The sequence below is a fragment of the Melospiza georgiana genome, chromosome 28 (genome assembly GCF_028018845.1).
Source record: "Melospiza georgiana isolate bMelGeo1 chromosome 28, bMelGeo1.pri, whole genome shotgun sequence".
Taxonomy (NCBI): domain Eukaryota; kingdom Metazoa; phylum Chordata; class Aves; order Passeriformes; family Passerellidae; genus Melospiza; species Melospiza georgiana.
Window position 1 is genome coordinate 399151 of NC_080457.1, and position 23166 is coordinate 422316.

At 70.3% G+C, this 23166-nt stretch overlaps 3 protein-coding genes across 3 annotated transcripts; 1 reads left to right on the top strand and 2 right to left on the bottom strand.

Moving 5' to 3' along the window:
* Positions 1-717: 717 nt before the first annotated feature.
* Positions 718-10334, top strand: TBX21 (T-box transcription factor 21). Its single transcript, XM_058041458.1, has 6 exons — positions 718-1148; positions 8049-8203; positions 8292-8413; positions 8492-8650; positions 9559-9620; positions 9710-10334. The coding sequence occupies exons 1-6, from the start codon at positions 718-720 to the stop codon at positions 10332-10334; spliced, it is 1554 nt and encodes a 517-aa protein (XP_057897441.1).
* Positions 10335-10822: 488 nt separating this feature from the next.
* Positions 10823-17722, bottom strand: OSBPL7 (oxysterol binding protein like 7). The gene is made up of 22 exons (XM_058041619.1): positions 17574-17722; positions 17339-17455; positions 17166-17219; positions 16943-17056; positions 16750-16860; positions 16543-16663; positions 16364-16467; positions 16184-16276; positions 15970-16099; positions 15761-15885; positions 15239-15319; positions 15028-15159; positions 14415-14567; positions 13733-13978; positions 13283-13420; positions 13145-13208; positions 12968-13046; positions 12730-12874; positions 11894-12035; positions 11687-11813; positions 11407-11529; positions 10823-11253 (listed from the first exon to the last, which is right to left on the bottom strand). Exons 1-22 carry the CDS (start codon positions 17664-17666, stop codon positions 11145-11147), a joined length of 2601 nt encoding a protein of 866 aa, XP_057897602.1. The 5' UTR covers positions 17667-17722; the 3' UTR covers positions 10823-11144.
* A 2437-nt stretch (positions 17723-20159) lies between these two features.
* On the bottom strand, positions 20160-23102 carry MRPL10 (mitochondrial ribosomal protein L10). Its single transcript, XM_058041752.1, has 5 exons — positions 23045-23102; positions 22477-22646; positions 21522-21686; positions 21269-21413; positions 20160-20420 (listed from the first exon to the last, which is right to left on the bottom strand). Exons 1-5 carry the CDS (start codon positions 23082-23084, stop codon positions 20182-20184), a joined length of 759 nt encoding a protein of 252 aa, XP_057897735.1. The 5' UTR covers positions 23085-23102; the 3' UTR covers positions 20160-20181.
* Positions 23103-23166: the final 64 nt, after the last annotated feature.

Below are 23166 nucleotides of genomic sequence, written 5' to 3' on the forward strand. Positions count from 1 at the left end.
GCGCCACTCCCCGGGCGTGTCACCCCCTCAGTGACTGCAGTGTCACCAGAGCAGGGGAGCACCCGAATTGTCCCTTCCCCGTGTCCCCCTGAGCCCCAAACACCGACAGGAGCGTGGCCCCTGTCCCTGTGTCCCCACACTGTCCCTGCCCCTGTCCCCACACTGTCCCTGTCCCTGTCCCTCTGTCCCCACACTGTCCCTGTCCCTGTCCCCACACTGTCCCTGTCCCTGTCCCTGTCCCTGTCCCTGTCCCCTCTCCGTGTCCCCGTCCCGTGCCCGGCTCCCCGCGTGTCGCGGTCCCCTCCCCGTCCCCGTCCCGCCCCCGTTCCGCCCCGCCGGGGCTGGGGAGGGGCCGCGGGCGGAGCTCGGTCCCGGAGCCGCTCCTTTGGATAAGAGGCGCGGCCCGGGCAGGTGCAGCGAGTGAGGCACCGGCACCGGCAGCGGCACCGGCAGCGGCACCGGCACCGGCACCGGGCGCGGAACCCCCGCGGCACTTTCGGGGTTTTTCCGGCCGCTTTCGGGTATTTTTGCGGGGTTGTTTCTGCGCCCCCGCTCCCTCCCGGCTGTCCCGGCGCCGCCGCCGCCGCTCGGGGCCCCCCGGCAGCACCGGGCATGGAGCGGGCGGCGGGAGCGCGGCCGGGCGGGCAGCGCTGAGCGGCGCCGGCCCCGGGGCACCCCCATGAGCGGCTGAGCGGGGCCCGCGCCCCCCGCCCGTCCATGGGCGCGCTGGAGCCGGGCACCGGAGCGCCCCGGCCCGCCGCCCCCATGCTCGGCGCCGCCGCCGCCTTCGCCAAGGAGCCGCCGGGCCCGCGTGACGCCGCCGCCGCCGCCGCCGCGTTCTTCGGGGATGGAGGGGCCCCGGAACCCGGAGCGCCCCCGCTCCCGTACGGCGCTCCCGGCGGCTTCGGCGGCCGGTTCCTGGGGCCGTGCCCGCCGTACCGGGCGCCGCCGCCCCCCGCCCCGCCGGTGGAAGGTTACGGGGGCGCCGAGAGCGGATTCGGCGGCGGGGGCGGCGCGCTGTGCCCCCCGCTCTGCGCCCTGCCCGGGTACCGCGCGGCCGGCAAGGTGCAGGTGATGCTCAACAATTACCCGCTCTGGGCCAAGTTCCACAAGCACCAGACCGAGATGATCATCACCAAGCAGGGCCGGTGAGCACCGGGGGCACCGGGGGCACCGGGGGGAAGCGGGGCTGGGGGCGGCGGGCACTGGGAGCGCTGGACGGGGACGGAGCGGGCCGGGGACCAGCGGGGACAGGGAAGGGTCGCAGGACGCGCGAGGCGACGGAGGGGACGAGGTGGGGACACCGAGGGGAACCTGAGAGCGCCGGGGCACCGCCACAGAGATGGGCAGCGCCACCGGGCACCGGGGATGGCGGGGGTCCCGTGTGGGCACCGGGAGTCCCCAGTGGGCACCGGGGGGGCGGGAGTGGGGACACAGCAGTGACGGGGTGCGACAGACCCCCGTGAGGGGCGGGACGGTTCTGCGTCGTCTCCCCAAAGGGCTGTGAAGGGTGGGAGGTGTTTGTGGGGCCGGGGGTGTGGGAGGTGAGACCCCCCCGTGCCCTCGTGTGTTCCAGGGAAAGCCTGGGAGGGGAGGCAAAGCGTCCCGGACGTTTCCCGGTGTTGTTTCCTTGGGGAGCTGAGGCCCGTGGGAAGCAGAAAAGGGTCTGGGGGCGTCCCCAGCCGCACCGGGAGGGACAGGGGCCGGACCCTCGGTGTCAGGAGGCGGCAGAGGCGGCGGCGCTGCCAGGGGCCCGCGGGCAGCTTTGATCCGGCGCCAGCCCGCGGGCCGGATCCGGGGCCGGGCGCTGCAACAAGTGCGGAGGAGCCGCTGCCGCCGCCGAGCGCCGCGGGTGACGCCCCCCTGTCCCCTCCCTGTCCCCGCTCCGGGCTGGGAACCCCCCGAGCCCCGTGAGCAGGGACGGGGCAGCGCTTTGGGCACGTCCTGGCTGCCAAAGCCGCCCCTGGTGCCGCCACAGCGGGCGCTGGCTGCGCCCTCCGGGCTGGGCTGCACTTCTGGGGCTGGAGAGCATCGGGGGGCTTTGGGGGCTCTGCCGAACCCCAGTCTGGGGGCTCTGGGTGCCACACACCCCCTCCACGATGTGGAGCAAGGGGAACCCAAAATGTAACCCCGCCCTTCAGCCCCACACTGGGGGGATGAGGATGAGGATGAGGATGAGGATGAGGATGAGGATGAGGATGAGGATGAGGATGAGGAGAACCCGCCCTGGGCTGCGCTTTGGGGTCTCCCTGCAGTGGGATCACGGCAGGGATCACGCACAGCCCTGCCGCCCCCAGATCGCCCCGAGGGGCCCCAAAACCCCGAGCCAAGGGGGAGCAGGGCTGCACCCCGCTCTGTGTGCCCTCAGCAGCTGGCACAGCCTCCCCCAGCCCCTCAGCAGCTGGCACAGCCCCCCCAGCCCCTCAGCAGCTGGCACAGCCTCCCCCAGCCCCTCAGCAGCTGGCACAGCCTCCCCCAGCCCCTGCTGCCCCCTGCCCAGCCCAGGGGTCCCTCCGAGCCCCCCCCCGGCCGCACACAGCCGGTGTCACTTCGATGCCGAGCCCGACCTGCTGGATGTGCCGCCAGTCTAAACGCGTTAGGGCCGCTTGGTTTGGCACGGCCCAGCCCGGGGACGCTCCGAGCCCGGCACGGAGCGGGGGACGCGTCCCCAGGGGGTGGCGGGGGGGGCGGACACCCCCAGTTTGGTGTTTGTCACCCGCCACGCCTCAGGCCCTGCAGGAATGTGCTGAAATTCCGCTTTTTTCCCCCATTTTCCGCTCTCTTTCCCAGCTGGGCGCCGGGGCCGTGCCCTCCCTGCCTTGTCAGAGCCGGAGCCGAGGGTCTGGAAATTGGGGTGGCCCCACGAATCCCACCCCGCGCCCCGCTGCGCCTCTGCTTTTCCCTCCCACCCTGAAATCACCGATTTTGGGGTTTTTCCCGTCCCCAGCACGGAGGGGCTGCGGTCTGGGGGGTTCGCTCGGTGCAGGGGGGGCTCAGGCGAGCCCGGCCCGGGGAAAGCGTCAAAGCCGAGCCACAGAACATCCGCTCGTTTCCCCGACCCTGAGCTGCTGGTGCAGCGCGCAGGGCCGGGCTGCAGCGCCGCTGAGACAGGAAAAGCCCGGCGGGGCTCGGGGGGCGTGAGCCCCAAAAGGGACCGCAAACCCCGGGCTGGGGGCTCGGGGGGGATGTGAGCCCTAAACGGGACCGGGGGGGGACCCCAAACCCCGGGCTGGGGGCTCGGGGGGATGTGAGCCCCAAACGGGACCCCAAACCCCGGGCTGGGGGCTCGGGGGGATGTGAGCCCTAAACGGGACCGGGGGGGGACCCCAAACCCCGGGCTGGGGGCTCGGGGGGATGTGAGCCCCAAACGGGACCGGGGGGGGACCCCAAACCCCGGGCTGGGGGCTCGGGGGACGTGAGCCCCAAACGGGACCGGGGGGGGACCCCAAACCCCAAACGGGACCCGAGGGGGGACCTGGACCCCAAACCCCGGGCTGGGGGCTCGGGGGGATGTGAGCCCCAAACGGGACCCGGGGGGGACCCCAAACCCCAAACGGGACCCGAGGGGGGACCTGGACCCCAAACCCCGGGCTGGGGGCTCGGGGGGTTGTGAGCCCCAAACGGGACCCCAAACCCCGGGCTGGGGGCTCGGGGGGATGTGAGCCCCAAACGGGACCCCAAACCCCGGGCTGGGGGCTCGGGGGGGATGTGAGCCCCAAACGGGACCCCAAACCCCGGGCCGGGGGCTCGGGGGCACGGAGGGCACACGGTCCCATCCCGCTCTGGGTCTGCAGCCCCGTCCCGCCCGTTCCTCAGCGCTGATGGGTGCAGGACCCCCGGGGGGAATTGAGGCTGGGGGGCACACGGTGGCACTGGGGTGAGCCTGGCCAGGCCTGGGATGGACCCTGCTGGGACCGTTCCTGCTGTCCCGGGCCAGCCTGGGCCACCCCGGCCTGTCCTGGGCCATCCCCCCCGTGCCGACAGTCCCCGGCTGGTTTCCTGTCCCTGTCCCTGTCCCGTCCCTGTCCCTGTCCCTGTCCCTGTCCCATCCCTGTCCCATCCCTGTCCCTGTCCCTGTCCCCGCTGTGTCCCCCGTGACTCTCGGGGCTCAGCAGGGCAGGATTCCTGCGGAAACCCCCAGGACTCGCCGGGCACGGGGAATTCCTGCCGGGGCTGGCCCTGTCCTTTGGGGTGACACAGGGCCTGGCACTGTCCTTTGGGGTGGCACAGGGGTGACACTGCTCTTTGGGGTGGCACAGGGGCTGGCACTCCCTTTTGGGATCTTTTGGGGCACTGCCTTTTGGGACAGGGCCCGTCTTTGCATTTTGAGGCGACACAGGGCCCGTCTTTGGCTTTTGGGGTGGCACCAAGGGCTGGCCCCGTGCTTTGGGGTGACACAGGGCCTGGCTTTGCCTTTCCAGGGGACACGAGGGGCTGTCCCTGTCGCTGGGGACACAGAAGGGCTGTCCCTGCACCTGGGGGTGGCTCAGGCTGCATTTGGGGGTGCGGGGGCTCTCTCTGCATTTGGGGACACCAGGGACGGCTTTGCCTTCAGAGAGGACACTGGGGTGGCCTCGGGGACACAAAGTGGCTTTGATTTGAGGGGTGGCCGTGCAGGGGCAGGGACCCCAGAGGTGGCAGCGCCTTTGGGGACACTGGGATGGCACTCCGGGCTGGGGACACGCAGTGCCAGGCTGGCGGCTCGGCGGGGTTGGCGCAGACGTGCTGTGACTCGTCGCCGTGTCCTGCTGTGCCGTGACATTTGGCTGTGCCCTGTCCCCCACACGGGCGGTGCAGCTGTGCTGTGCAGATGTGCCGTGCCACGCAGCAGCGCCAGCGGGTGCCACCGGGACTCGTCCAGCTGTGTCACCGTGCTGTGGCACCACGGCCTGCATGGCCATGTCACCGCGCATTGCCATGTCACCGTGCCGTGTCGCCATGTCATGTCATGTCACCGTGTCGTGTCCAGCAGCCATGTCGTGTCACTGTGCCATGCACTGCTGTGTCACCACTGTGCCATGTCATCACACCATGTCCAGCAGCCGTGCCATGTCACCGTGCCATGTCCAGCAGCTGTTCCATGTCACCGTGCCGTGTCCAGCAGCTGTTCCATGTCACCGTGCCATGTCCAGCAGCCGTGCCATGTCACCGTGCCATCTCCAGCAGCCGTGCCATGTCATCGTGCCATGAATTGGTGCGTCACCACTGTGCCATGTCACCATGCTGTGCATTGCTGCGCCACCCTGCCATGTCACCCAGCCCTAGCCCTGTGCCTGCCATGAAGTGGGGGCTGTCCCTTGTCCCGTGTCCTGTCCCCGTGCCCCTTGTCCCGTGTCCTGTGTCCCGTGTCCTGTGTCCCGTGTCCTGTGTCCCATGTCCCACGCAGCCCCGGTGGCTCCTGCCGTCCCCGCGCTGCCGCCGGGTGAGGATGAGGATGAGGAGGATGAGGGGGAAGCTCAGGAAGCCGCAGCCCCCTGAGGCCTGCCGGGAGCTGGGGAGGCTCTGCCAGGAGCTTGGAGCCCCCAGCCCTCCTTTGCTCCCTCCTGACCACCCTGCAGTGTCCCCAGCCCCGCAGTGTCCCCAGGTGTCCCCTCGGTTTCCTCTCGGTGTCCCCAGCCCCGCAGTGCCCCAGCTGTCCCCCGCAGTGTCCCCTCGGTTTCCCCTCGGTGTCCCCAGCCCCGCAGTGTCCCTATGTGTCCCCAGCTGTCCCCCGCAGTGTCCCCTCGGTGTGCCCCCGGTGTCCCCAGCCCCGCAGTGTCCCTGTCTGTCCCCAGCTGTCCCCCGCAGTGTCCCCTCGGTGTCCCCCCGGTGTCCCCAGCCCCGCAGTGTCCCTGTCTGTCCCCAGCTGTCCCCCGCTGTCCCCCCGGTGTCCCCGCTCCCCGAACCGAGCAGTTCGCACCGGGACGAGCCCGAGGGTGAGACCCGCGGTGCCTTTGAGGGGTGGCACCCCCCAAACCGCAGCACGGGGCCCGGGGGAGCGGAGCGGGCCGGGGCTCGGGCTCGGCGTTAAAAATAAAGGCGGGCGCGGTTGGGGCGCTGCCCCCGCCCCGGGCCCGGCCGGGCCGCGCGGTTTGCCCGCAGCGTGCAGCGCCGGGGCCCGGCTGGCAGCGGGGAGCGCGCCGTGGGAGCCAAAGGCGCCCAGAGCCGGCCCGAAAGCAGCAGAGACGCTGCTGGCTCCTCTGCAGAGCTGCGGCTGCTGCAGCGGGGAGGGCGCTGGGAGCGCGGCCCGGCCGGGGCTCGGCTGCAGCTCCCGGGTGGTTTTCGGTGCGGTTTGGAGGCGATTTGCCATCGGCGGCTGCAGCCCCCCTGCGCTCGCTGCGGAGGGGATGCGAGCCCGCGGGACGGTCCCTGCGGGACACGGGGGGATCCGGGGGGACCCGGGGGGACCCCGGGATGCTCCGGGCCAGCCTCGGCCCTGAGCACGTGCAGCTGCTGCTGGCCCCGCTTCTTTCTCTTTTTGCTTCTCTTTTTATCTTTATCTTCTTTATCGTCTGCTTTATCTTCTTTTTATTCTTATTCTTACTATTCTCGTGTTCTTGTTTTTAGTCTTTATCTTCTCCTTCTTTCTCTTCTCCTTCTGATTCCTCATTTTTTCCTCTTCTTTTTTCATTATTTTTCATTTTTCTCTTCCCTTTTCTTCTTTTTTTTTTCCATTTTATCTTCCTTCCCCCCCCCCCTTTTTTTTTTTTTTTTTCTTAATCTTCGTTTTCTTCTCTTTAACTTTTCTGGGTTTTTTTTCTTTTCTCCTCGTTTTTATTCTTTCTCTTTCTATTTTTCTTCTCTTTCTTTTTCTATTCCCCACTGTCTCGCAAGGGCAATTTTGAGTCAGCCTCCACCCGCTGACTTTCCTTTCCACTGCTCTTCCCCCGGCCCCGCTTCCTGCGGGGGGCAGGGCCCGGACCCCCATTTCCCCTGGCGCGCCCCCTCCCCTCAGGAGCTGGGGGTGAGCATTGGGGGGCACCCCGCACGCAGGGAGCTGGGGGGCGGCCCTGGTGGCGTTCTGCAGGGGGTGACATTAATGGGGTGGCCGGACAGCAAGGGGGGGGGGGGGTCAGTGTCCAGCTCCGGCCATCGGGGATCCAGAAATTGCCAAAATTCCATGGCCGGGAGCCGCGGGGGGGCTGAACCGGTGCCCAGAGGCAACCTGAGCGGGCCACTGGGGCCACTGGGGCCACTGGGACTACTGGGGCTACTGGGGACACTGGGGGCACTGGGGACACTGGGGACACTGGGGGATATTGGGGACACTGGGGACACTGGGGGATATTGGGGCCACTGGGGACACTGGGGCCACTGGGGACACTGGGGGATATTGGGGACACTGGGGGATATTGGGGACACTGAGGCCACTGGGGCCACTGGGACTACTGGGGGCACTGGGGGATATTGGGGACACTGGGGCCACTGGGAACACTGGGGGCACTGGGGGCTACTGGGGACACTGCACTGGGGCTATTGGGACTGTGGGGTTACTGGTGCTACTGGGGGGCTATCGGGGCTACTGGGGACACTGGCGACAGTGGAGACACCGGGACTACTGGGGACACTGGGGACACTGGGGACACTGGGGCCACTGGGGGCTGCTGGGGACACTGGGGGATACTGGGGACACTGGGGCCACTGGTGCCACTGGGCTGGGTCCCCACGAGGGCCAGAGCAGCGAGCAGAGCTCTCCCAGCGCGGTTTGAGGGGACACACGGGGGGCAGCCCGGGGGGGGTTGGCAGCTGCCACCCCGTGGTCCCCCCCGGTGCCACCGTGTCCCCTTCCTGCCCTTGGCGCGGGCTGGCGCCCGGCCCGAAATAGCAGCGGTGTTGGTTTCCGATCCGGAAGGTGCCTGGGGAGGGGGAGGGAGATGCCGGGGGGGCTCGGCCCCAGAGCAGCCCCCAGCTGCCGGGGTCACTCAGCTGCCCACGGGCACGGCCGCGGCAGGGGGGCGGGCACCGCCTGCCTCAGTTTCCCCATCACACCCATCCCGCCCAAACCGCGCCAAGGTGCCCGAGGGCCGGGCGGGGGGGTGACGGTGTCTGTGCCTCTGTCCCCTCCCCAGGCGAATGTTCCCCTTCCTCAGCTTCAGCCTCTCGGGGCTCAACCCCGCGGCGCACTACAGCGTCTGCGTGGACGTGGTGCTGGTGGACCAGCACCACTGGCGCTACCAGGGCGGGAAGTGGGTGCAGTGCGGCAAGGCCGAGGGCAGCGTGCCAGGTACGGCCCTTCATCCCCTCCTCCTCCTCCTCCTCCGCACCCTCCTGCCCCGCCGGGGCGGGGGTGACGCCGCCTTTTCCCCCCCCAGGGAACCGCCTGTACCTGCACCCCGACTCGCCCAACACGGGCGCGCACTGGATGCGCCAGGAGGTGTCCTTCGGCAAGCTGAAGCTCACCAACAACAAGGGAGCCTCCAACAACGTGGGGCAGGTGAGGGGAGGGTCCCGCCGCCCGGGCAGCCCGCCGGGACCCCCCCCTGACCGCTCGCCGTGCCGTTGCACCCCGCAGATGATCGTGCTGCAGTCGCTGCACAAGTACCAGCCGCGGCTGCACGTCACGGAGGTGAAGGAGGGCGAGGGGGAGGACGGGTACCCCTCCCCACACACGCACACCTTCGCCTTCCCCGAGACGCAGTTCATCGCCGTCACCGCCTACCAGAACGCCGACGTGAGTGCGGGACCCCCTGCCAGCCCCCAGCGTGCAGCCCCCCAAAAACCCCCCAACAGCACAAAAACCCCAGCGACCCCCCCAGCGTCCCCCCAGAAACCAGCTGGGATATCCCGGTGCCACCACAGCGCCCCAAACCCGCCCCAAACCGGAGCAGCCCCGTTAATGGCCCAGCTGCATCAGGGAACCCCCCCTGGCCTCGGCCAGGCTGCCCCCTCTGCCAGCACCCCGGGACCCCAGGTACATCCCCTCAGCATCCCCGGGACCCCAGGTACATCCCCGGGACCCCAGGTACATCCCTCAGCATCCCCGGGACCCCAGGTACATCCCCTCAGCATCCCCGGGACCCCAGGTACATCCCCGGGACCCCAGGTACATCCCCTCAGCATCCCCGGGACCCCAGGTACATCCCCGCAGCACCCCAGCATCTCCCCCTGCCTCCCCTCAGCATCCCCGAGGCCTCCCAGTGCCACCCGTGTCCCCTGAGACTTCCAGAACCACCCCCTGGTCCCTTCAGCATCCCACCATCGCTTCCAGAACCGTCCCGCAGCATCCCAGGACCTCCCCCTGCATCCCTCCAGCATCCCAAAGACATCCCCCTGCATCCCCTCAGCATCCCAGCATCTCCCCCTGCATCCCCTCAGCATCCCCGCGGCCTCCCAGTGCCCTCACATCCCCTCGGATTTCCAGACCCTCCCCCTGATCCCTTCGGTCTCCCCCGGATTCCCCGTTACCCCCCCAGGACCACCCCACACATCCCAGGACCCCCATCCCGAACCCCTTCAGCCCCCCCTGCCCCCTGCCCGGGCAAAGGGTGGCATTCATTCCGGTGGGATGGGGGGAAAGGGGCGGCGGGAGGGACACCCCGGAGGAGGCACAAGCCCCCCCAAAATCCGCGTCCCCCCCAGATCACGCAGCTGAAGATCGACCACAACCCCTTCGCCAAAGGGTTCCGGGACAACTTTGACTCGTGAGTGCCGCCGCCTCCCGTCCCTCCCGTGCCCCCCCGGCCTCACCGGCAGCAGCAGCCCCCCAACCCCTCCGTGTCCCCCTCCCCAGGATGTACCCGGGCCCCGAGAGCGAGCGCCTGACGCCGTCCCCGCCCGAGGCTCCGGGCTGCCCGCAGCTGCTGCCGCGCTTCCAGCCCTTCCTGCCCGAGCAGCTCCCGCTGCCGCCGGGCCGCTTCTTCGGGGGCGAGCGGGGCGCGGCCGCGCTGCCGCTGCCCCCCAAGGACCCCCCGCCCTGGCTCTTCCCCCCGCAGCCGCCGCCGGGCCCCGGCGCGCTGGACTACGGCGGCTTCGAGGGCGGCTACGGCGGGGGCAAAGCGCTGCCCTACGGCGTGAAAGCGCTGCCGCCGCTGCCCCCCGCCCTGCCCTACTACCCCGAGGCGCCGGGCGGCTTCGGGGGCGGCTGGAGCCCCGCGCAGCTCGGCCACAAGGGCGGCGCCGCGGGCCTGGGCTGGTACCGGGAGCCCCGCGAGGAGAAGGGCCGGGAGCCGCAGGGCTGGGCCGGCGAGCCGCCCGCCGCCGGGGACGGCTCGGACTCGGGGCTCTACGAGTGCAAGCGGCGCCGCGTGTCCCCGTTCCCCTCGAGCGCCGAGAGCTCGCCCCCGGCCCGCAACGGCGACAGCTACGACAAGGAGCCGCTCCCCGACGGCGGCTACTACGGCTACTACGGCACCTGAGGGGCGGCGAGGGGCGCCAGAGCCCCCCGGGACCCCAAACCTGGGTCCCGTGCGCCCCCACAGCCCCGCAGATCCTGACAATCAGCCCCCGGGGCCGCCCAGAGGGGCCGCGGGGACAGCGGGGAGGGGACGGCGGGGAGGGGACGGTGGGGAGGGGGTTTTTTGGCGTGGGTGGTTTTTAAGGGAGGGGGGTCAATGCTGAAGTATTTATTGAGCCCCACCCGCTCCCAGTGTGGGGCGGGGGGCAGCAGCATATCGCAATAAAGGGGGCGCTGCGGGACACGGCTCTGGGCAGTTCTGCGCGTGTGGGGAGGGAAACTGAGGCACGGGGGGGGGGTGGGAGGGCTTGGGCGTCCCCAGCCTGATTTGGGAGGGGGTCCTGAGCCCCCCAGAGGTAATGATGTGTGGGGAGGAGAAGGAATCTCTCTGCACACCCCGACTCTTCACAGCCTTTATTGAGCAGCCCCTGTGCACAATTTGGGGGGGGGGGCAGTGGGGTCTTCCCGCCCGCGGGCACCCTGCGACCCCCTGAACACCCCCCTTATCACCCTGTGCCCCCTGGGCAGGGGGGCACCGCCAGCCCCTGCCCCAAAGTGCCTCAGGCGTCCCCAAGGCTCTGCCCCGGGGCGGGGGGAGGCATTGCCAGCGCCCCCCTCCCATTTTTACATCACAGTTTTACTGAAACGGCGGCAAAATGGCTCGGAAAGGGGTGTGGGGGGGTTCTGCACCCCCAGTGCTGGGGGGACCTGCCCCGCTGCTGGGCGCTGCTGCGAGGGGCTGGGGGGCTCAGCACCCCCCGGCCTCGGGGGGCTACCAGAGCACGGCGCCGTCCAGGTGTGAGAAGCCGGGGTCCAGGCGCAGCTTCCAGTAGGTGTGGTTGGTGACCCACGACTCCTTGCCACTGGCATCTGTCACACGCCTGGCACCGGGCGGGGGGCACGGTTGGGACTCCCGGGGCGGGGGGGGTTCCCATTCCCTGAGAGCCCCCCGACCCTAGGGCTGCCCTCAGGCCCCGCAGAAGGCCTCCCCACCCCGTGACCCGGCGGTCCCCAGCCCCGGGAGCCCCCCAGACCTGAAGAAGCGGGCCTGGTGGGTGATGTTGTTCTCCTCCATGACGCGGCGCCGGTCGCGCTGCAGCTGCTCGATCTGGCGCTTCTGCGCCTCGGCCGCCGGCACGTTCCCCTCCTCCAGGTACCTGCGGGCACACGGGACATGGCGGTGACCCCCGGGACGCGGCAGTGACCCCCGGGACGCGGCAGAGACCCCCGGGACACGGCAGTGACCCCCGGGATGTGGCAGTGACCCCCGGGACGCGGCAGAGACCCCCGGCCCGGCCCCGGGGCACTGCTGACCGCTGGTCCGGCCGCAGCCGCGTGTCCGTGGAGGGCAGCACCCGGCGCAGCTCCGGCGTCAGCTCGTTCAGCTCCAGCGCGAACTGCGTGAAGCCGTAGCTCCTCTCGTGGTCGCGGGGCATGGGGTCTGCGCGGGGGGCGCGGGGGCGGTCAGAGAGCCCCCCCAAAGGCAGGGCGACCCCCCGGGCGCTGCCCCCCGCTCCTTACTGGCTTTCCAGACGCACTGGCCCGGCGCGGGCCCGCGGCGCAGCCCCTCGTGCCACTTGCCCGCCAGGCGCTCCACGGCCGTCCCGGCGCGGCTCAGCACGGCGCCCTGCACCTCGTTGGCCCCCGCGCCCCAGTACCGGGCCTGCGGCGGCACCGGGACGGTGGGGCGGGGCCACCGGGAAAGGGCGGGGCCGACGGGAAGGGGCGGGGCTAGAGGGAGTGGCTATGATAGGGTGGGGTCACATGGGAAGGGTGGGGTCCTAGGAAAGGGTGGGGCCAGGAGTGACGGGAGGAGCTTTCTGGAACTCAGCGGAGCCATTGGGAAAGGGTGGGGCCGTAGGAAAAGGTTGAGGCCATGAGGAGGAATCTTCTGGAAAGGGCGGAGTAACTGGAAAAGGGCGTGGACACTGGGAAAGGGTGGGGTCACTGGGAGAGGGTGTGGCCATTGGAAAAGGGAGGGGCAATGAGTGATAGGTAGTGGAAGCTTCTAGAAAGGGTGGAGTCAATGGGAAAGGGTGGGGCTATGACGGGTGAGGTAGTTTGGAAAGGGCAGGGCTATTGGGAAGGGGTGGAGCCATAAGTGAGGGGTGGGGCCAGACAAGGGGCGGGGCAACAACACAGTGTTTAATTACCAATTCAGTGATAGGGTGGCGCCACACCTGAGGGGGCGGGGCTAGGCCATGATAACACAGTGGGGCGGGGTCAGGCCATGATAACGCAGTGGGGCGGGGCCAGACCACGATAACACATGAGGGGCGGGCTCAGGCCATGATAACGCAGTGGGGCGGGGTCAGGGCAGTGTGGGCGGGGCCCGGGCAGGAAGGGGCGGGGCACACCTTGCAGAAGGTGAGCTTGCAGTGGTAGGAGGCGTCGCGCGTGTTGCGGATCAGCACCTCGCCGTAGTGCTCGATCCAGCGCGGCCCGCTCAGCACGTTGTGGATGCACGTGGTCACCTTGTTCCACTCGTAGTGGTCCCCGGTCCTGCGGGCAGCGCCCTCGCGGGTGGGCACGGATGGCAGGGGGCACACCGGGGTGGGGATATGGGGGTGCCCCTCTGTGGGGCTGGGGTCTCACCTGGGCAGCTGGACATTGACGGTGCCCATGGGGACGATCTCCAGGGATTTGCCCCAGAATTTGTTCTTCCACCTCATGTCTGGAGGAGGAGGAGGAGGAGGGTGAGGTGAGACCCCCCCCAGTCCCCCCCACCCTGGTGGGACCCTCCCAGTGCCCAATGCCCTCCTGGGCTTTCACCTTGCCAGAAGACAAAATTATCAGACTCAGCGTGGCAGGCGGAGATGGGAGGGTGGTGGGAGACCTGTGGGGACAAGGAGGGACATGCCAGCGCCCCGCCCGGCTCGCGGAGCCCCCCAGGACCCTCCCCGTGCCCACCTGCTCGCTGATGAAGCGGAAGCCGCGGTCGGGCCGCACGCACTCGTAGGTCTCGCCCAGCACGGGGTTGAAGGGTTTGCTGCCCGCCCGGTAGTAGGTGGAGGCATAGGCGGACACGGCGAAGGCGGCCACGTACACCTGTCACCGCGTCACCGTGTCACCATGGCCACCACAACGCTGTCACCACGCCCGGCACTGCGCCCTTCCCCATTCCCACAAGTGCCAGGAGAGCCGTGTGTCCTCAGGCACCTCTGAGCTCACTAAATACCCGAATTCCCCCTTTTCCCACATGACTTTGGGGTCCCCCGTGTCCCCAAAATCCCCAAATTCTTCCTGTTCCCACATAACCCTGAGTGTCCCCGAGTGCCCCCCGATATCTCGGCTCCCCCCGGTGTCCCGGTTCCCCCCCGGTGTCCCGGTTCCCCCCCGGTGTCCCCGGTGCCCCCTGACCAGGCGCTGCCGGGGGTCGCGGGCGCGGCTGGCCCTGTCCAGCAGCTCGCTGTACTCCAGCTCCTCGCAGAGGCGCTGCAGGGTGTTGAGCGGCTCGTTGAGCTGCACGGGCAGCGCCACGCGGGACAGGTCCTTGCCCACGCTGCTCCGCAGGAGCCCCCACAGGCTCACGTCCCCCGAGGGCGCGGGGGGCGCGGGCAGGCGGCTCCTCCGCCGCAGGTCCGGCCCCGGCAGCTCCAGCGGCGGCTCCAGCGGCGGCGGCTCCGCCGGCGGCCCCGGGCGCTCCGCTCCTGCCGGGCAGCGGCCGCTGGGACGGAGCCCCCCAATGCCCGGGGCCGTCGGGGAGCAGAGCCGCCCCTTGCCCCGTTCCCCCGTCCCCTGTTCCCCTTTCCCCTGTCGGGGAGCAGAGCCGCCCCTTGCCCCGTTCCCCCGTCCCGTGTTCCCCCTGTCGGGGGGCAGAGCCGCCTCCGCCTCGGTTCCCCCGTCCCGCTCCTTCGCTGGTGCCCGCTCCCTCCCCGGTGCCCTCCCGGTGCCCTCCCCGTGTCGCCAAAATCCTCAGACTCTCCCCGTCCCCACACGTCCTTGGGCTCCCCGAAATCCCCAAACTCCCCAAGTCCCCTCGTGTCCCCCAGTGTCCCCTGAGCCCCCCCACCTCCCGTGCCCTCAGCCTCCCAGTGCCCACCCTGTCCCCAAAGCCCCTCATGTCCCCAAGCCACGTCCCCCGCCCGGTGCTCTCCGTACCTGTCGGGGGGCGGCCCGGCGGCCCCCCCGGCTCCGTGCTCTCCTCGCAGACGCCGGTGGTCACCTCGCTGATGCACGACTCGTCCTCCGAGGGCTGGGGGGGCGCAGGGACCGTCGGCCGCTTCGGGGTCCCGGGGGGATGCGGGGGGGACCCCACGGAGGGGGCGGGCGGGGCGCTACCGGGAAGGGCCCCCCCGGGAGGGTGGGAGGAGCCCCGGGATCGTGGGATGGGGGTGTCGGGACCGGGGAGCAGCGGCGGGGGCGGCACCAGAGCCGTCCCCGGGCTCAGAGACTGCAGAGACCCCGAGAGCGGGGAGGGAGGGGGCTGCGGGAGGGTGCGGGGGACACGGGGGGGTGTGGGGGGCATCCGGGGGCTGGGGGGGACACCGGGAGGGGCTTTTGGACCGGCTAATGAGGTGGGACGGGGGAGAGAGAGGGGACAGATGAACCCAGAGCAGCGAGGGGTGGCGGGGGGTCCGCAGAGCCCCTCACCAGTAAAGAGCCCCCCAGCCAGCACAGCCCCCCCAACCAGCAGAGCCCCCCAAGCCCCTCACCTCGTTCTCAGACGAGCTGGCCGAGAGGAAAACCTCGCAGGCATCGAAGAACTCGGTGTGCGAGTCGGCCAGCGAGACGATGCTGCGGTTGGAGAGCTGCTGCTCCCGGCCCTTGGCGGGCAGCGCGTCCGGCTGCGGGCACAGCCACGGGCTCAGCGCCGCCTCGGGGGGGGCCACAGCACCCCCGGAGCGCCCCTTCCCCAGCCCTGACCTCATCCGGGTGCAGCGAGGCGAAGGAGTCCAGCGTGGTGTCGGAGGAGACGGACAGCGAGTGGAAGCGGCGCAGGGCGGGCTGCGGGGAGGGGGAGGCTGAGCCGAGACCCCCGGCCAGGACAGGGCTGGCAGGGACCGGGACCCCCGGAGCAGCCCCCCAGCCCCCGTGCCCCTCACCCCGGCCGTGCCAGGACAGGGCTGGCATGGACAGGGGACCCCCGGAGCAGCCCCCAGCCCCCGTGCCCCTCACCCCGGCCAGGACAGGGCTGGCATGGACAGGGGACCCCCGGAGCAGCCCCCGTGCCCCTCACCCCGGCCGTGCCAGGACAGGGCTGGCATGGACAGGGGACCCCCAGAACAGCCCCCGTGCCCCTCACCCCGGCCAGGACAGGGCTGGCATGGACAGGGGACCCCCGGAGCAGCCCCCAGTCCCCGTGCCCCTCACCCCGGCTGTGCCAGAACAGGGCTGGCAGGGCCAGGGGACCCCCGGAGCAGCCCCCCAGCCCCCCGTGCCCCTCACCCCGGCCGTGCCCGCGCTGCCGGGCCGTGGGGCCGGGCCCTGCCGGTCCAGCGCCCGCCGCATCTCCTCCAGCCGCGCCCTCTCGGCCACCAGCGCCGCCACCACGCTGCTGAGCGAGCCGTGCACTGCGGGGGGACACGGGGCGGTCAGGCTGAGCCCCGGCACCCCGAACCCGCCCCGGGACCCCCGGGACCCCCGGGAGCCCGCACCTTTCTGCGCCAGCACCCAGAAGCTGCGCTGCAGCTGGCTGTACTCCGGCGGCACGCTGAAGGGCAGCTGGCTCTGCGGCGCCTCCAGGTAGCGGGACAGGTTGGGGACAGAGCCGTGCAGCCGGCCCACCTGCGGGCACACGGCGCTCAGGGGGCGCTCCCGGGGGCTCCGTGCCCGGGCAGAGCTCGGGGCGGGGGTCCAGCTCACCCTCACCCTGCCGATGGTGTCGTCCTTGGCAAAGCTCTGCGTGCACCAGATCTTGGTGCTCCTCCGGCCCTTCTTGGGCCTCTCCGTGGCAGCTGAGGGCTGTGAGGGACAGGAGGGGCTGCAGCCGGACCCTCCCCGGGAAGGGGGGCCCGGGACCCCCCTCTCTCACCCACCCGTCCCTCTCACCTGGCCGCCGGAGATGAGCGGGGCCGAGGGGATGCGGTGCAGGGCCTCCAGGTGCTGCAGCATGCCCGTCAGCTCCTGCAGCTTGGCCTGGCACTCCGACAGCTCTGCCGGGGGCACGGGGGTCAGGGGGGCCCGCGGGGACCCTGCCCGGCCCCACAGCCCCCTGGGGCCCCGCTCACCGGCCGAGCAGCGCTCCAGCCCCTCGCTGTCCTTCAGCCAGGCGTTCACCTTGTCGCGGGAGCTGGCCAGCGTGGACAGGGCGGGGGCGCTGCCCGAGGGCGGCATCCGCGTCCACTGGCCCTGCGGCGGGCACAGAGGGCATCGATCGCGTCGGGAGCCGCCTGCCCAGGCCCCGCCCGGCGCCGTCACCCCCAGCCGTCACCCACCTGCGTGCTGGTCCCCGTGGAGCCCCCCGGGGCACACGGCCCCGGCCGCTCGCCGTGGTGGTGGGAGCACAGGCTGCTCACCCAGCTGGAGAACGCCTCCGGGGACTTGATCTGGGGACGGGGCCGGGTTGGACGGGACAGCGCCCGACGGCCCCAAGCCCGTCCCAGCCCAGCTCCAGCCTCCCAGCGGCACCTTGAGGTGATAAATGTTGTCCTCCGTGTCCAGGTCAACCCTCTGCGCCTTCTTGTTGACGGACATGACGGACTGACGGACGTCGATGGCCCCGTGCAGCTTGCCCTTGAGCACCTGGGGAGCCCAGGGCCGCCTGTCAGGGCACGGAGCCCCCTCCTCAGGGGTGCCCCCAGCCCTGAGCCCCCGGGGAGGCCGCGTGGGCACAGCCTGGGCACACACTCACGTCCTGGCGCGTGGTGGAATATTTCAGGATCCCGTTTTCCAGCACGAAGTACCGCTGGGGATGGAGAGGAAAGGTTAGTTGGGGAGGGGGAGCAGACGGCAGCCCCTAGAGCCAGCCCCCCCTGCCCAAACCCTGCCAGGATCACGGCTCCTGGTGCCAGCTGTGCCCGTTACCTTGTGCCAGCCCTTCAGGGGCCATTTCCTCTTCTTGAGCAGGTACCCCTCGTGCCGCTGCGGCCGCTGCCCGGGGCTGCCCCGCGGCTCCTCCACCACCTCCCAGCTCTCCGAGCCCTGCGGGCACAGGGGGCAGCGCGGGGGTCCCTGAGCACCACGGGCTGCTGCCCACCTTGTCCCCAGGCAGGGACACTCGGTACCCACAGCCCCCAGATCCGGGTGCAAACCCTCTGACCTGCTGCACGCTGCTGTGCTTGGAGCTCACGGTGCTGTTGGAGCGGGACAGGGCCCCTTTCGGGGAGCTCGGGTCCTTCTCGTGGCTGCCCATGGCCGGCGAGCAGAGGGGGCGGCGGGCACCGGGCCGGGCCCCCGCTCCCGACGGGGCCGTGCAGCCGCTCCGGGCTCGGCCGTCACGGCGGGAGCCGCTGCGGGGAGGGCACGGCGGGTCAGGGCGCTCGGGGCCGGCGCCGTGCCCGGCCCGCGGGGGGCTCCGCATGGCAGCGCCGCCGGCACCCAGAACCTTCTGCGTCAGCCGGAGCCTTTGACCCGGCGGCGCCACCGCGGCTGCTGTGCCACCCAGCCCGGGTCCAGAGTCCGGCCCCGCCGCCCCACGGCTGGCGAGCACGGGGCCAGCCTGGCACAGCCCGGGGGTGGCACCGGTACAAACACCGGGCAGCACGGGGCCAGCCTGGCACAGCCCGGGGGTGGCACCGGTACAAGGACCGGCCAGCCTGGCACAGCCCGGGGGTGGCACCGGTACAAACACCGGGCAGCCTGGCACAGCCCCGGGTGACACCGGTACAAACACCGGGCAGCACGGGGCCAGCCTGGCACAGCCCGGGGGTGGCACCGGTACAAGGACCGGCACCGACCCCTGCAAATCCCGGTGTGGCCGCTCGCCCTCCGGGCACGGCGCTCGCTCCCTTTGCCCTTCGCCATTCCGGAGGGGGAAACTGAGGCACGGGAAGCGTCTCCTGGCCTTGCCACCCCCCTGGCGCTGTCCCTAACGGGGCACCCACGGGTCCCGGCCGCCGCCGTAGGATGGATCCCGGGATAACCCCGGGACAGCGGCCAAGCCCCGGCGCCGGTGAGCACCGTGCCGGTAACGCGGCACCGTCACCGCCGTACCGATACGGTGGCCACGGCACCGGCAGGCAGCCACGCCGCCTCAGATAACCCGGCACCGGTAACGGCGGCTCCGGGGGGAGGCACCGGGGCTCTCCCGGCTCCCTCCCTCCCGCGGATCGGAGCGGGGCTGCCCGGTACCCCCGGCTCTCCGTCCCCCGGCGGGGCTCAGCCCGTCCCGCTGTCCCCGCGCCGGTGTCACCCCCCGGGGCAGCGGGGCCGGGGGTCGCGGGCCCGGCCGGAGCCTCCCCCGGTGCCGGTGCCGGTGCTCACCTGGGCGGGCGGCGGGCGGGCGGCGGGGGCCGGGCGCATCCTGCCCGGCGGCGGCGGCGGCGGCAGGAAGCGGAACACGGAGGGCGGTCCGGAGCCGCTCGGCTCTGCCCCCTGCTCCGTGGAGGACCGGAGCCGCCAGCGCCGGGAGCGGCCAGCGCCGGGACACCGGGACACCGGGAGCCGCCGGGACACCGGGAACAGACGGGACACCGGGAACGCACGCACGGAACCGGGGCAGCTCCGGACCCCAGCGAGAGCAGCCCCGGGGAAAGGGATGGGGAGAGGCAGCGCCGCACGGGGGTCCCGGAGATCACCGACCCACGGGGATCCCGGGGACCACCGACCCACGGGGGTCTCAGGATGGATGTCCGAGGGTCTCACGATCGTCATCCCGTGCATGGCTTGGGGATTGCCAACCCACGGGGGTCTCAGGGATCACTGACCCACCGGCATGCCGGGAATCAGCAGCCCACGGGGGTCTCGGGAATCCCTGACACACGGGGGTCTCAGGATGGATGTCTGAGGGTCTCAGGATCATCATCCCATGGGGATCCCGGCAGTCCCTGACCCACGGGGGTCTCAGGATGGATGTCTGAGGGTCTCGGGATCATCATCCCATGGGGATCCCGGCAGTCCCTGACCCACGGGGGTGTCCGGGCTCCACGGTGGTCCCGGGGCATTCCCACCCTGGCATTTCCCTCTCCCAGCCCCAGCTCTGCTCCCCCGGACCCCCAGAGCAGCCCTGGCCTCTCCCCCCACCCTCGGGGGGCAGGACCACCCCCCAAAATCACAGACGAGGCCTCGGCATCTCCACACGGACGCTTTAATGGGCAGGGCAGGGAGCCGGGGCGGGGGCAGCGTCACAGCACAGCCCCATCGCCAAGGCACCGGGGATGGACCCAAATCCCCCTGCAGGGCCCATCCCGCCCCTGCTCCTCCTCTGGCTGCTCCCAGAGACCCCCGACCACAGCTGGGACAATCACAGCTGCAACAATCACAGCTGGGACAATCACAGCTGGGACAATCACAGCTGGAACGATCACAGCTGCAACGAGCACAGCTGGGACAATCACAGCTGGGACAATCACAGCTGCAACGACCACAGCTGCAACGAGCACAGCTGCAACACTGCTGGGACGATCGCAAGGGAGCACAGGGGGACCGGCCACGACTGGGGGGGGGCACGGGACCCTCAGCGCCAAACCCCCCACCCCAATTCTCCGTGGAGCTGCAGAATCCCATGGGGATTGTGTCCATGACCCTCCAGCCCCCCATGCGGGGGGCTCCCCGTTTCCCGTGGCCAGGGAAGGAGCCGGTCCCGGTGCCCGGTGTCACTGATTCCCGGTGCCCAGGCCCCGCAGGGAAGGAGCCGGTCCCGGTGCCCGGTGTCACCGATTCCCGGTGCCCAGGCCCCGCAGGGAAGGAGCCGGTCCCGGTGCCCGGTGTCACTGTTTCCCCGGGCCCGGGGCTGGCTCCGCGGCCCCGCCCGCGCCCCGCAGCTGCCGGAGGTGCTGCTCCAGGAGCGCGGCGAGGTGCGCGGGGCCGCGCTGCAGCAGGGAGCAGGTCTGCGCGGGCAGCGCGGACAGCGCCGCCGCCGTCTGGCCCCGGCACAGCTCCAGCGGCGGCAGCCGCGCCACGCTCTCCACGCCCTGCCGGCTCAGGATGGTGTCGTCGATGCAGGCGCCTGGGAAAGGGAGCTGGGCATGGAACCGCAGAGCCCCACGGGGAGGGAATCGACTGCTGGAGCCCGCAGGCTGCCCTGCCCTGTCTGCACGGACGCGGCTCTGCCAGGGGCCTCATTCCCTGCCCTGGGCCAGCATTCCCAGTCCCGATGAGCCTCCCAAGCCCTGGATCCCCATTCCCAGCCCTGTGCCCCAATTCCCATCCCCATTCCCCCACTCCCATCCCCATCCCCATTCCCCCATTCCCATTCCACTCCCCCACTCCCATTCCATTCCCCTATTCCCATTCCATTCCCCATTCCCATCCCCATTCCCCCACTCCCATTCCCATCCCCATTCCCCCATTCCCATCCCCACTCCCATTCCATTCCCATCCCCATTCCCCATTCCCATTCCATTCCCCCATTCCCATCCCCATTTCCCCCACTCCCATCCCCATTCCCCCATTCCCATTCCATTCCCCCATTCCCATCCCCATTCCCCCACTCCCATCCCCATTCCCCCACTCCCAGCCCCATTCCCCCATTCCCATTTCCATTCCCCCATTCCCATCCCCATTCCCCCCACTCCCAGCCCCATTCTCCATTCCCCCACTCCCAGCCCCATTCCCCATTCCCCCATTCCCATTCCCCAATTCCCATCCCCATTCCCCCACTCCCATCCCCATTTCCCCCACTCCCAGCCCCATTCCCCCACTCCCATCCCCATTCCCATCCCCATTCCCCCATTCCCATCCCCATTCCCCATTCCCATTCCATTCCCCCATTCCCATCCCCATTCCCCCATTTCCCCCACTCCCATCCCCATTCCCCCCACTCCCAGCCCCGGGGGGAGCAGGGCAGGCTCTCACCCAGCAGGATGACCTGGGGCACCCCCTTGAGCACTCTCAGCATCTCCCTGGCCCGCGGCTCCGGGCTCACCAGCAGGATGTTCCTGCACACGAACAGCGGCAGCAAATTCCTGAGCTTGGACTGCGCCAGCACCGGCCGGGCCACCTGGGACAGGACAGAACCTGGCGTGAGACCTGGGGCCCCTGGGACACCCCCAGAACACCCCCCGAGCCCCTGTGACACCCCCCGAGCCCCCCTGAGGCCCAGCCCCACCTCGTTGAGCACGAACTTGACGTGGATGTCGTGGCGGCGCAGGAAGTGCCGCAGCGTGGCCACGTCCTCGTCGGCCATGGCGTTGTACTGGCACACGGCCACCATGCGGCTGGCACGGAGCGTGGCCTCCAGCTGGGCACGCAGCACGCGGGCGTAGCCGTCCTCCTGGGGACGGGGAACGTCAGTGCGGGGACACCGAATGTGGCTGCAGGACGGGGGGACAGCCCCGGTGCCACAGCCCCGGTGCCACAGCACCCGTGCACAGCCATCGTCCGGGGCGCACACCACGTGTGGGAAACGGGGACAGGGTGGGAGCCCTGGTGGGACCCTGCGCCTGGAGGGGCTGGGGGGAGATGGTGCCAAGGATTGTGAGGGGGCGCTGTGGGTTTTGGGGTGTTCCCGTGGATCTCAAGGGTTTCTCGTGGGTCTCGAGGTGATCCAATGCTTCTCAAGGTGCCCCCCAAGATCTCAAGGTGTTCCCATGGATTTTGAGTGGTTGCCATGGATCCTGAGGTGTTCCCATGGATCTCAAGGTGATCCCATGGATCTCAAGGTGCCCCCATGGATCTCAAGGTGATGCCATGGATTTCGAGGTGATCCCATGGATTTCAAGGTGATCCCATGGATCTCAAAGTGATCCCATGGATCTCAAAGTGATCCTACGGATCTTGAGCTGTCCCCATGGATTTCGAGGTGATCCCATGGATCTCGAAGTGATCCCATGGATCTTGAGCTGTCCCCATGGATCTCAAGGTGTTCCCATGGATCTCAAGGTGCTCCCCCAGCTCTCAAGACCCTGCACATGGGGTCTCACCTGTTTCCCAGCTCCCACATCCCACCCCATGGTGGTCCATGAGCTGCAGCAGGGCTGTGTCCCCCACCCGTGCCCTGTCCCGGTGGAGCGCCCCCTGGAGCCGTGCCGTGCCATCCCGTGCCATTCCAGGCCGTGCCGTACCTGCTGCTGTCGTGGCACCGGCCGGGGCAGGCAGCGGGGCGGCGGGGCGGGCCGCGGGGGCAGGTACTCGGTCAGGGCCAGCAGCTTCTGCCGCTGGAAGTGCATGGCCTTCCAGTGCCGCGTCACCGCCTTGGAGCCGTGCCGCAGCAGCTGCAGGGCGGGCAGCCAGCCTGCGGGACAGCGTGTGACATGGGTACCCGCGCCGATACCGGCACCGATACTGGCACCGGCACCGGGCTGCCCAGGGCTGCCCCGGACTCAGCCCCAGGCCTGGCCCCGGTTCCTGATCGTGCCCCGGACCCGCTCGCGTTCCCGGTCTCTGCCCCCTCCCGTTCCCAGTCCCATTCCAAGCCCCTGTCCCACTCCCGTTCCCATCCCAAACCTCCGTCCCAGTCCTGTTCTCATCCCTGTCCCACTCCCGTTCCCATTCCTGTCCCTGTCCCGTTCTCCCTCCCATTCCTATTCTTCTCCTTTCCCAACCCCATTCCCATTCCTGTCCCACTCCAATTCCCACTCCCGTTTCCATTCTCATTCCAGGCCCCTGTCCCATCCCGTTCCCGTCTCTCACCCCGCCGCCATCGCGTCCCGCCACCGCTGAGCGCCGCCATCTTGGTCGCGCCGGCGCAAGGGCCTGTGGGAAGGTGGAGGACTAGTCACTTTCGGCGCGCCCGTCTCCATAGCAACGGCGTC